This window comes from Callorhinus ursinus, unplaced genomic scaffold (assembly GCF_003265705.2).
Source record: "Callorhinus ursinus isolate GAN/ISIS: 27379988/994484 unplaced genomic scaffold, GSC_fseal_2.0 scaffold3, whole genome shotgun sequence".
Taxonomy (NCBI): Eukaryota; Metazoa; Chordata; class Mammalia; order Carnivora; family Otariidae; genus Callorhinus; species Callorhinus ursinus.
Window position 1 is genome coordinate 1,035,604 of NW_027397065.1, and position 12,339 is coordinate 1,047,942.

At 37.5% G+C, this 12,339-nt stretch overlaps 1 protein-coding gene across 13 annotated transcripts in view; it reads left to right on the forward strand.

Annotated features, from left to right (window-relative positions):
- The window catches only part of ATG10 (autophagy related 10), a 236,221-nt gene that overhangs the window by 48,394 nt on the left and 175,488 nt on the right, over window positions 1-12,339 (forward strand). For all 13 annotated transcript variants that reach the window (XR_012376704.1, XM_073887596.1, XM_073887585.1 and 10 more), the window contains exon 3: window positions 9,727-9,834. Coding sequence is in view for 12 of the 13 variants with exons in the window: in XM_073887596.1 (XP_073743697.1) it covers window positions 9,727-9,834 (108 nt within the window). In the remaining variant the exon portion in view is untranslated. The remainder of the gene's footprint in view (window positions 1-9,726; window positions 9,835-12,339) is intronic.

Consider the following 12,339-nt stretch of genomic DNA (forward strand, 5'->3'; position numbering starts at 1 on the left):
AAAATTGAAATTTTAAGTGGCCAAAAAAAATGCCCACTTGAAAAACAAAGTGAAGATATGCTGTAATTCTAGGAAAGAAGTATGTATCACCCTTCTTTTGGTTTAGCAACTAGAGGGTTAATTTAAAAAGGAGAGAAAGTAAAAACAAAAATTAATATTGTATACAAGAACATTTTATGGTTCTTAGAATAATTTTGATTTCAGAGTAGAGGGAAAGTTTTAATTAACTTTCCTAATTCAGTCTTCCTAGGACAGTGTTACTTTTTATTTCATGGGTTAGGTCTTTATTTTATTTGTTTTATTTAATTTTTACAAGGAAAAACGGTATATGGCCATTGTAAAACTCTGATAATAAGTAAATATATAAAATATAGATGAAAATATTTTCTTCCCTCTCTTTTGACTCAGTTCTATAGTTTGTTTTCTATGTGTATATATGTAGAAAAAATATATATATATGAATGCACATTTATAATATATTTACATAAATGGGATCATTGTTCTGTAACTTACTTTTTCACCTAACATTATATCATGGCATTTTTCTTCATCAGCATATAGAGAAATATCTCATTATTTCTGATGGTTGCATAATGTTCCATTGTGTGGATGATTTACATTTGTTTATTGGAGCCTCTATTGCTGAAGAATAACTCCTTAGTTATGCTCATAGTTATCCCTGTAACTTTAAACAATGTACTTCTACTTACTCATTTTTGGACAATGATGATTTATTTCTGCTGTGATAGATGAGGAACTTAATGTGCTTATACTGTCTCCCACATTCCTTCCTGTTCCCCTTCTGATTTTTAAATTATAGTATTATTTTTATATCATCAAGATTTATAACATTTAGATTTTGTTCATTAATGATAATTAGTTCTCTGTGCTGTGTTTATAGGTTGATTAGAAATTTAAATCTAATAGAAGTATATAGTGAGTGTGCTAATGTAAACAAGATTCACTGCTGAACTAAGTATTGTGATAGAAGGCAGTGTAACCCTCTGATACACTGCTGCTGTAGAGAGAATATTTCAGTTAAAATCCTACAGATTCTCTTTTCATTTCATACCATGGCCATACTAAGAAAACTCTTTTAATTGGGAAGAACCAGAGAACCTGTAGTCAAGGGCCAATGGTCACAGTGTTTTTGTGTGGTTTAATTTCCAGCTCATGAACAAATGTGTCCAGTAGGCATTCACACATTAGGTCACACAGATAAAAGCAACAGTTATAGGTTGTGTTGTGCAAATGGTAAAGCAAGGGGGTATCAGCCTTTATTGGATGGGACCCAGCCAGAAGATTTAATTTTTCCTAAAAGGACAGCCCCAGCTTCCTCAGCTGGAGCTGAGCTGTGTCTCCATTCCTCTCCCCTAGAAAGTTTTGAAAGAGTGTGGGCTATTTAATAAATGACTGTTATGTTTTATAAACTCCAAAATACTGTAAGACCAGGAAAGATTAAAGATGTACAAAGCTCTTTTTCAAAGGTGAAGTATGTTATATCCTCACTTTTACTTTTGGGTTTTGGTTTCTTGAGTTTTTGGTCTTTTGAAATTTTTACCTAAGTGAGTCAACGGTTGACTTACCCATGAGTCACCATGAGTTACCCATGGATTACTTTGACTGGATCTGGTCACTCTTGATATTGACTCAGAGGCATTAGAGTCGGCCGTGCCAAGATCTACACATGTATTTGGAAGGTTTAACAAGGATCAGAAATCGAAACCAGAGTTAGTGAGATTGAGTAGGTATTAGCAGTGGGCATGAGGAGGGGACACACTAACATATTTAGAATTGAGTTCTGGAGGATCTCTAAATCCTTAACAATTACTTTCCTATACTATCTAACTTTGGCTTTTTAAAAAGTGGAGAGATAATAGTTTAATGTCTGATCTACCCGGTGTAATCTTTGCTTTTCAGCAGCACTGTTTATTTTCTTTTTTTCACCCCTAAGATTAATCGGCTGTGGGCAGCTGCTGGTAGTATCGATTTGATCTCTTACTGAGGGAAAGAATAATCCCTTGAGATCTGTGGCCTAGGTTTGGCCTGTTCCTCAGGGTTCCACTGACCCTGAAGGTCTTGTTTGATCAGTGTTTGCAGTGACCTAGAAACTTCTGCTTGTCTTAATTGCTCCCCAACGGCCTTGCCAAGCCCTTCCTGCAGCTGGTCATTCTGGGCAGTACACTTGAGTTTGAGTCCATATACATGCAATACTTTATTGCAAGGTGGAGCTGAGGCCCTTAGATAAGCACCGATATATAAATTTTTTTTTTAGATAGCAATGTTTTTCTAGAGAAGATCATTAAACCCTTACTAAAATTCAACAACAGAAACCCTATAATTATTTGGATAGCTGGATTCCAACAGGCATAACAGCTCTCTGGGTGGCATAGCCTATGGCAACTTGTGAGAAAGCAGACACAAACTTGTTCTGTTAGGAAATCCTTAGATCCCCACCCAATACTCAGTCAGCACTACACTAGAAAACTTGGTTGTCTCTGTAGGGTTCTACATAGCTTCCAGGACATTTTCTCCCTAGAAGTTCAAAATTGGAATTTATTACAGCAGTGTGATAACCTGGAGGCATATGTTCAAAGGGCAGTCAGTGAAGTATTTGTGCAGTATGGAGTGTTATTTATAGGCACAAAAGGGTTTGTGCCCTAAAAAAGTAAGTTTCCTTCCTAACCTTCCACCGTCCTCACCCAAACTTTCAGAGGTCACCAATGATACCAGTGTCTTGTGTATCCTTCCAGATATATTCAGTGCACACACAAATACATGCAATTGTATTTAAATAAATGGTAGCGTAATATACATACATGCATACTTTTGTGCACATTTTTCCCCTTAATGATCTATCTTAGTTATTATTCCATATCAGTATTTATAGAACTTACTCATTTTTTATGGCTGCATAACATTCCATTATTTGGATATACCATAGTTTAACCTCACTGATAGGCATTTAGGTTGTTTCCAATAGAATGCTATTAAAGCAATACTTTGTACGTATCATTGCATGAATTTTATTTCCTGCATGTGCAACTATATCTGTAAGATGGATTTCTGGGTGGAAGATATGTGCATTTTTAATTTGGATAGTTATTGCCAACTTGTTCCCCAGGGAAGTTACACTAATTTAAACTACCCTGCCCATGGCAATGTGTGACAGTGCTGTGTATTTTTTCTACATCTTTATCTACACACAATACAGTGCTTTTGATCTTTGCTAATCTGATAGGTAAAAAAATGGTATCACATAGTTTTAATTTGCATTTTTCTTATGGGTAATATATCTTATGAGTAAAACAGGTTTATTTTTATATGGTTAATATCCGTATGTACTTCCTCTTTAGTGAACTGTTTATATCGTTTGCTTATTTTCCTGTTGAACTGTTGGTCTCTATTTTTTTTTATTTTTTAAAGATTTTATTTATTTGAGAGAGAGAGAGTGTGTGAGAGAGAGTGCACGAGTGGGGAGGGAGGGGCAGAGGGAGAAGGAGAAGCAGACTCCTCACTGAGCAGAGAGCCCGATGCGTGGCTCGATCCCAGGACTCTGAGGTCATGACCTGAACTGAAGATAGCTGCTTAACCAACAGAGCCACCTAGGTGCCCGGTTGGTCTTTTTCTTATTGGTTTATTGGAACTACTAATACATTGGGGGAATTAAAACTATTTATATACTAACAAAATTAGTCCTTTTCTATGATATGGGCTATAAATCTGGTTTTCACATTTTGATATTTGTCTTTTAACTTTATGGTGTTAAGATTTTTTTCCATGGAGTAGAAATTATCTAAATTTTATTATGACTGTGGGGTTTTTATCTGTTTTTAAAATACCTTTAAAATACATATATAAATATAAGTATGAAATTATATATGTATATTCCTGTGTTTTTATCTAGCACATTGATGGTATTGTTTTTCTCATTTAGGTCTTTATTCCTTGTTTTGTTGTAAGGTGAAAGGTATTCTGTGTAGATAACTTGAGTTTTGACTGAGAGGAGGGAGTGTTGTTTGTTTTTTTTTTTTTTTTTTCATTAGTGGTGTCTGGGCTACAGGACCTGGACATTTCCTATTATTTCTCTTCTACAGTGACAGAGTGAAGCAACCTGCTTTGTTGTGGATGGGCAGTATGGAGTTCTGTTGGCTGAAGTGTAGTTGGACATGGCACAGTAACAGTTTAAAGTTATGAGATTAATGGCAGTTACAGAAGCTTGGGTCAAGGCTGGGCAAGTTGCCAGAAAGCAGGGTTTGAGGTGGTCGTGAAGACTACCTAAAAAGCAGTCTTGGTACTGTCAAGATGAGAATTTGCTCAAGCTGAGAATTCAGAGGCCAGTTCAGCATATGGAGAGCTCCAAGCGAGCCATGGTATTCCTGGAGGTTGGGAGTTGTTTGTGGCCATTTCTCCTGAGACAGCTACGGATTACTTGGCTGACTCTGTTCTCGGAGCTTAAAATGGCAACTTCAGTGTATTAAGTAAAGTAGTTCTCAACCCTGGCTCCTGCCTTAGAGTCTGCACTACAGGAAGATTGTGACTTCACTGGTCTGAGGGGGATCCCGGCTGGGGTGAGAAGCACTGTTTAGTGTAATCAGTTTGCAATGCCTTTGAGTCAGAGGTTGCAGTGCACGTTGCCTCAGTGCTTCCTAGTGTGCACACAAATCATCTGGGATCCTGTTAATTACAGATTCTGATTCAGGGAGTCCGGGGTGTTGGTTGAAATTCTGCCTGTCTAACAAGCTCCCAGGTGACAAGGAGGCTACTGGTCCCCAGACCTATACTTGAATGGCTTCGGTTTGTTTTACTCAGTGTGCAAAGCGTGGACTTACACCACTCTGTGAGAGTCAGTAAACATGTTTCTGCCATGATCCGGACTCTGGCAGAATTGCTTAGTGTGGTAGAAAGAGCATTGGGTCAAGAGGTCTGCTTTCTACCTCCAGCACTTCCCCCATTTAGCTGTAAGACAAGTCTCTTAAAAGTACTTCAGTCCTTCACCCTCTTATCTCTAAAACGAGAGGGTTGAACTGGATAAATTGCAAGGTTCTCTTTGTTCCTACCTCTCCTGTTTGTTCTGGTCCAGGGTGTTTTCAGGGACCATGGAACAGGTTTTTATGTGGAACTAGACTCTGTAGTTAGGACCCTTTCTTCCCCAGAGCTGGGGGCCTAGGCCCTAACTTTGGATTGATTGGGGGAAATAAAACTAACACATGTTAAAAAATTAAAACTTTTTTTTTAAAGATTTTATTTATTTGAGAGAGAGAGAGAGAGCACAAGTGGGGGGAGGGACAGAGGGAGAGAGAAAAGCAGACTCCCCACTGAGTAGGCAGCCTGACATGGGGCTCAATCCCAGGACCCTGGGATCATGACCTAAGCTGAAGGCAGACACTTAACCGACTGAGCCACCCAGGCACCCTCCAAAATGAAAGAAAACTTAACGTTGAATTGTAAGCTATCATAAGTACAGAAAGAATGCAGGGAAGCTAGAGTTGAGTGTCTACCAGAAAAGTCAGTCGAGATTTGAGTCAATTATCATTTATTGGGCCAGATGGACTGTAGTGCTAGTTCAGGGGGCAGTTCTCATGCTTTTGTTTGCTTGTTTCTACAAAAACAACCTTCAAAACAGTGAAGAACAAAACATATTTTTCTGCCTTAAATTAAAACAGTGTAGGAGAAAGGCCTACTTTCATGGAAGTAAATGTTTGAAAGGAAGCTAAAATGCTATAAACTGTTTTTTTTCTATTTTTAATTTTTCAAGGCTAATCTTGACTGTTGAGAGATTGATACCAAAAAGAAAATTGCCATGACCAGATAGAGGCTGAGTCAAAAACCCTTGTGCATTTCCCTATAGACACTAATAAGTAGCATCAGAAATTACCTAAAATAGAAATAAATTCCCTTAAATAGTAAGTAATATTAAAAATGACATATTTCTCTATCTTAATTCATTGGAAAAGAGATCAGATAATACATTTAGATTTTATAACATAGGTGCATAGGAATTTTGGACTTAACCTCTTGATGTCAAAGGAAGTGTATTTTGCCTTGTAATTAGGGTTTTACTAAACTATAGTTTGCCTTAAGAAGAGGTTGTATGATTAGCGCTCATGAAATAGAATAGTTACTCTCGTTTGATGAATCAGATTCAGTACACAGTTTAGTTCTAACTCTTCTCTGAATATCTTGAGGTTTTTTTTTCCTCTATAGCTAGATTATTTTTAAATTGCAGACTGTTTTTACTTTTTGTCTCACAATCACCTACCTTTATGGCTTTACTATATTTGGCAAATCTATATAATCAGCTATTGATGATCTATTATAATGAGGGTAATCATATAATACAGTAGAAATCATGTAGTTTGTTTATTCGTTCGAGTCAAACTATTTTATTGTTTTAAGAGACTCTTTCTGTGATCATAGGAGGCTCATTCTCAACAGTAGGAAAATCTCATCTAGTTTTAAACTAATAACATAGATCATTTTATAGAAAGATTATTTTAGTTGCAAGTGACAGAAAACCCAATCCAAATTGGGTGAAGTCAAGAAAGGACTTTTTGGGGCCATGTAAGTGTATTTGAGGGTGGAATTAGCTTTAGGTATGGTTGGTGTGAACAGTGTCATCAAGATCTGGTCTTTCTGCATCTCATGGCTTTGCTTTCCTCTGCACTGGCTTCATTCTCAGGCTCCATTTGATTACATGATGGCTGCCCAAACTGCCAAGGCTTTATCTTCCTGGTTCAAATCCAGTAGAAAAGAGAATATCCTCCCCCATCCCCTAATCCAAGTCCTGAACTGTGTTTCATTGGCCCTGAGTAGATTTTTTACCCTTCTGAGTCTCTCAGGCCAACAGGACTGATGCTCTTATGGGCCAGTTCAGAGTCTTGTGATCATTCCTGTAGTAGGAGGCCATGTCCACACTGATAGGGGGAAGGGAATGATTCCTTAGAGAAAATTGGCTACTGTTTCAGAAGAAGGGGAAATAGATACCTGATATAAAAAGCAACAGCAACAACTACAATCCCTATATATATCTTTCTCAGTTTAAGCCAATATTAAAAGTTATTTATGTTGTCTATACACAAAGACTTCAGTGGTTGAAGGCCCTCAGGTATTCTTTGCATTTGGATGATGCAGAGCTAGAATTTAAAACAATAATTTCATCTATAAAACATATCGTATTGGGGTGCCTGGGTGGCTCAGTCATTTGAGCGTGGGACTCTTGGTTTCTGCTTGGGTCATGTTCTGGATGTTGTGAGATTGAAACTCCCATGGGTTCCACTCTGGCACAGAGTCTGCTTGAGATTCTCTCCCTCCCCCTCTGCCCCTCTTCCTGCTCAAGCTCTTGCACTCTCTCTCTCAAATAAATAAATAAAATAAGATATTTTTAAAGGTGATAGTATTGGTTACCTGATAGCTTACGTTACAGGGAGGAAGAGTATTTAAATATTTAACAATCTGTGGCAGGGGCATCAACCAATCAAAATAAGTTGGGTCCAGCCAATAGAACTGGTACTGATCAGGACCAACCAGCAGGGTTCTTTGGTGAGTGCTGGTGGGATGTCAGCCCAGTTAACTGGGAGGCATTGTAAAGGTGCCACCAGAGTTCTTAGAAAATATAGTTCCTGTAGTAGTTTCCTAGAGCTACCATAAGAAAGTACCATGAACTGAATGACTTAAAACAAATTTATTCTCTTCCAGTTCTGGAGGTTGGGAGTTGAAAATCAAGGTGTCTGTAGGGCCATGCTCCCTCTAAAGGCTCTAGAGAAGAACAACTTTTCTTTGTCTCTTCTAGCTTCTGGTGGTTGGTGGCCATTGTTGGCATTCTTTGTTTTATAGATGCACCACTTCAGTCTGTGCCTCTGTCTTCCCCTGGCCTTCTCCCTTGTGTGTTTGTGTCTCTGTAGCCAAATTTTCCTATTAAAAGGAAATTACTTATATTGGATTCACGGTCTACCCTATTCCAGTATGACCTCATCTTCACTTTATTACATTTGCATAGACCCTGTTTCCCAAATAAGGTACATTCACAGGTTCCAGGGGACATGAATTGTGAAGGGACATTATTCAACCCAGTACAGTTACCTAAAATCTGATGCTCTTACATAGTTGGCATGACACAATTTTTTAAAAGATTTATTTATTAATTTTAGAGAAAGAGTGAGCAGGAAGGAGGGGCTGAGGGAGAGGGAGAGAGAGTCTTAAGCAGATTCCACGCTGAGCACAGAGCCTGACATGGTGCTTGGTCTCACCACCCCCAAGATCATGACCTGAGCCGAAACTAGGAGTCAGAGGCTTAACTGACTGTGCCACCCAGGTGCCCTGGCATGACACGAATTAAAAAAAATAAATTCAATATTAAATCACTCACAAACACTATAAAATTTTTCTTTTCTTATTGTGTAGTTAAAAACTGAATTTTTGAATCTTAGTAAAATTAAGTGAATTATGAATGGTTTTAGTTGGAATACTATCCTGTACTTTTGTTACTGCATCAGATTAAATAATCACATTTCCTTAGTTGTAACTATTTAAATTCTGTTAAAATTTGAGTGTGACAATTTTGTGGAGAATTAATAATATTCATTAATATGTGAGTGTGTATGAGGAAGTATTATATTTTTATACATGACTTTATTGAATTCAACCAAGTTTTGCTTTTTAAAAAAATGGAACTGACCACAATTAGATAAACTTAAGTGTGTTTAAGAGCAAGTATAGGAAAGAGGTGAGAAATACAACTGGTGAAAGACTTGGAAATCATGTCTTCTATGGAACGTGTGCAAATGGTGCTAATTGTCTTCAAATTTATGAAGAATGGTTTTGTGGAAGAGTTTAGACTCTGGAGGGCAGAACTAAAACCAGTGAGTTAACGTTAAAGAGAAACATTTCAGTGCAATATAAGATAATATTTTCTCATTGAACTATGTACCATGTACCAAAATGGAGGTGGTGGTCATATAAAGGAGTAAAGCAAAGGTTCCTGGAAGTGCTTAGGCAGGTGTTGCACAGTTACCCCCATGTGATGTTGTAATGGAGATCTTGCCTTGAACAAGAAGTTAAAATGGAAGGTCCCTTTTAGCTTCAGGATCTGTTGCAAGTCCTCTTTAAATCTCTCTTTCTATATAGGCCATGAAATCAATATTAATATGTGACAAAGTATTTCTATAAGTTTAAATGCTTCTTTTTTTTTAAAGTTTTTTTTATTTATTCATTCAAGACACAGAGATACAGAGAGAGAGAGAGAATATGAGCAGGGGGAGGAGCAGAGGGAGAGGGAGAAGCAGGCCCCCCGCTGAGCAGGGAGTCCGATGCGGGGCTCGATCCCAGGACCCTGGGATCATGACCTGAGCCGAAGGCAGACGCTTAATGACTGAGCCACCCAGGCATCCCAGTTTAAATGCTTCTTAACAGCTGCAAACCTGAGGTTTTGCTCCATGACTTACGTGCTATGAACTGCTTGGAAGAAAAAGGAAGGGGGATGCCTAAGAGAAGGGGAGACATCATTAATAAGTAAGAAAGGTAGGGGATTAAAACTGCTATTCAGTGAGTACCTACTATGTGCAGGGTTTATCGGATGAGTTTCTCTATCCATATTATATCTCATATCATTTAATATACTTAGTTTTTTATTACTCAGATTGAAATTTATGAGAAACCGTAGTTCTTAATATGATGAATTCTAAAAATAATTGGCATTTTCTTATGTATTCTTTATGTGGAACACAGGATTGTTCTGAAGGCTACATGTGCAAAACACATTTTCAAATTAAACCTGGGACAGTGGTGTCACATCCGGGAACATCTGCCCCTGTACAGACATGTCTTCCCATGGAGGTAAGTGGTTTACTCTATCATATTCTCCTTTTCAGTCTTTGTGAAGTATAAATGAAGCAATTTAAATCTGTTAAATATATATTTGAAAAAAATGACTGGCATTGGATCCTGGGCCTGCTCTAGGGGGAGAATTGAACATCATTGGTTAGGGGGTATTTTCTTCTATAATATTGAAAGCAGGAATTGTGGTAAAGCTAAGATCCACTCTGAGTCAATATAGACTGTGGATCTGAAGACCACCGATGCCTTCTATTGCCTGTTGATTTTTCTCCAGTGAAATCCTCCCAGGACAACACAGACCTGTCCCTCAGCTGATTAATACATGGCTGGAGACCTCTGCCTAGTCTGTCTGCCTTTAACTGTTTTTTCCTATGCTCTTTAAAATATGCTGGATCTGGGTCTCATTCCTTAGGGGACTTTAACCTTGACTTGAAAATCTTGGTAAATTAAATTTTAATAAGGTGATAATGGCTTAGTGGTTTTCTGGGATACTTTCAATTTTATTTTTATCAAAATGCAAATAGCCTTCTTGTATTGTTATTGTTAGTAAGGAAATTTTTAATATATCCATGGCAAAAGTAAACAATAAAGACATATATAAAGAGTAAAAAAACTCCCATATGTCCTTTAACTGGAGATAGCCACTTTTAATATTTTAGTAAATGTCCTTCTACACATTTTCTATCATATAGACACATACATATTTTTCTTTTTTTGCAATGAACAAGTCATATATCATGGAGATCTTTCATGTCAGCAAATGTAGAATTCCATAGTTCTTTTTAAATGGCTTCATTGCATTCCACCCTATGGATATAATCACCATAATTTTGTAGAGCCCATTCTGAAGTAAAATACTTGAATTCTAAAATAGAATTCGTGGAGATCTAATTGTTTCAACACAAAGGAAGAAAATACTAATGCTTGGAATTCTGAGCATCCTGGTAAATGGGAGAGGACACTTTTCTTGTGAAGGAAGAGCCCTTTCTCAGGACCTGTTAAATCAGTCCCATTTGGCAATCCAGCATTAGCTGCCTCTCATATATGACACTGGCCTAGAAGTAACTCTTGCCAATGTAAATTCAGTTTGCAAGTTATTCTTGAGGGTATTGTGTTTGGTAATAAGCTAAGTGCCCCTGGGTAGGCACTCAAATCCTGCTTACTGCTTCATAGTTCAAATAGCCAACATCAAATCTGAGGCCAAGGATGTCAGGAAGCTTTTCAATTCATTATATATTAACTTAAAATATGCACATGAAAATGGTGATTTAAAAGATGAATTACCAGTTTATGCCTAACAAGTTGGCAGAGATTGAAAAGCACTAAAAAGTGGTGTTGACAGTGTGAGGGAACTGACACTTTTTGGTTGATGTTTTAACTTTACACAGTGTAAAGATGGGCACATATTATGAACAATTTATTCCAAGTCTAGGAATTAACCTCATAAAATAGAAATCTCTTCAACATTTTTCGTTTTAAACATTTTCTAAAAAAATTCAAACATGAAAAAGTTGCAAAAATTTTGAAGTCAATATCCATATACTCATCACCTAGATTCTACCATTAACATTTGCTGTGTTTGCTTTATTATATGTCTGTCCTTCTACTCATCTATCAGTACATCTTATTTTTTGATTTAATACTTTTACCTCAAAGTAGATTGCAGACAAATACTCATAGAATAATTAGAAGTATACACAGATTTACCTGCAAGTACATTCATCTCAACATTATTTATACTAGGAAGAAATGGGAACTACTGAAGTGTATAACAATAATGGATTGGTTAATTATGGCATATCTCTATGATGGCATTTTTGATTCAGTAGGTCTGGAATAGGACCTGAGAGTTTGCAGTTCTAACAAGTTTCCGAACACTGCTGCTGCTGCTGGTCCGGGGATCACATTTTGAGAACCAGTGCATTGCTCTGTGATAGAATGCTTAGCATATTTGAGATTCTGTACAGCTGAGATAGTTAATATGATATATGACAGAGTCGATATTACAATAATCTTGGTGGGATGAAAGATGTCTCAGGTTGGGTTTGCCAGAAGCAGAGCCTGAAATGGAGTTGCCTGTTCAAGTGATTTGTTATGGATGAGCTCTTAGAAGAAAGAGAGTGACAAGCAGAATAAGACAAGGGATAAAAGCTAAGGAAGAACGTGGTCTCCTCTAGAAACGAACTTGGGTCTGATCCCATGGGAAGCTCTGGAGCACAAACTATACCCAGAATTAGTTCCACTTTGTGTCATTGGGATGGGTCTTTTGTACTCTGTGATAGTTATTAGCTTGTCATTCAGTCATTGGATGAAGTGGAGGTGAACATAATTTCCCAAGCCAGGTGGCTCCAGTGTTACTGAGTAATTCTTCTGTGTGTTGTTATCAGCTAACAGTCAAAACAGCTAAGTGGAGATGGGTGCACTGGTCTGAAGGGGAGCTAGAATGGGCATCAACAGTGTCCACTACCAAAGAATAATGTGAAACCAACAAAACGGGATCTATAG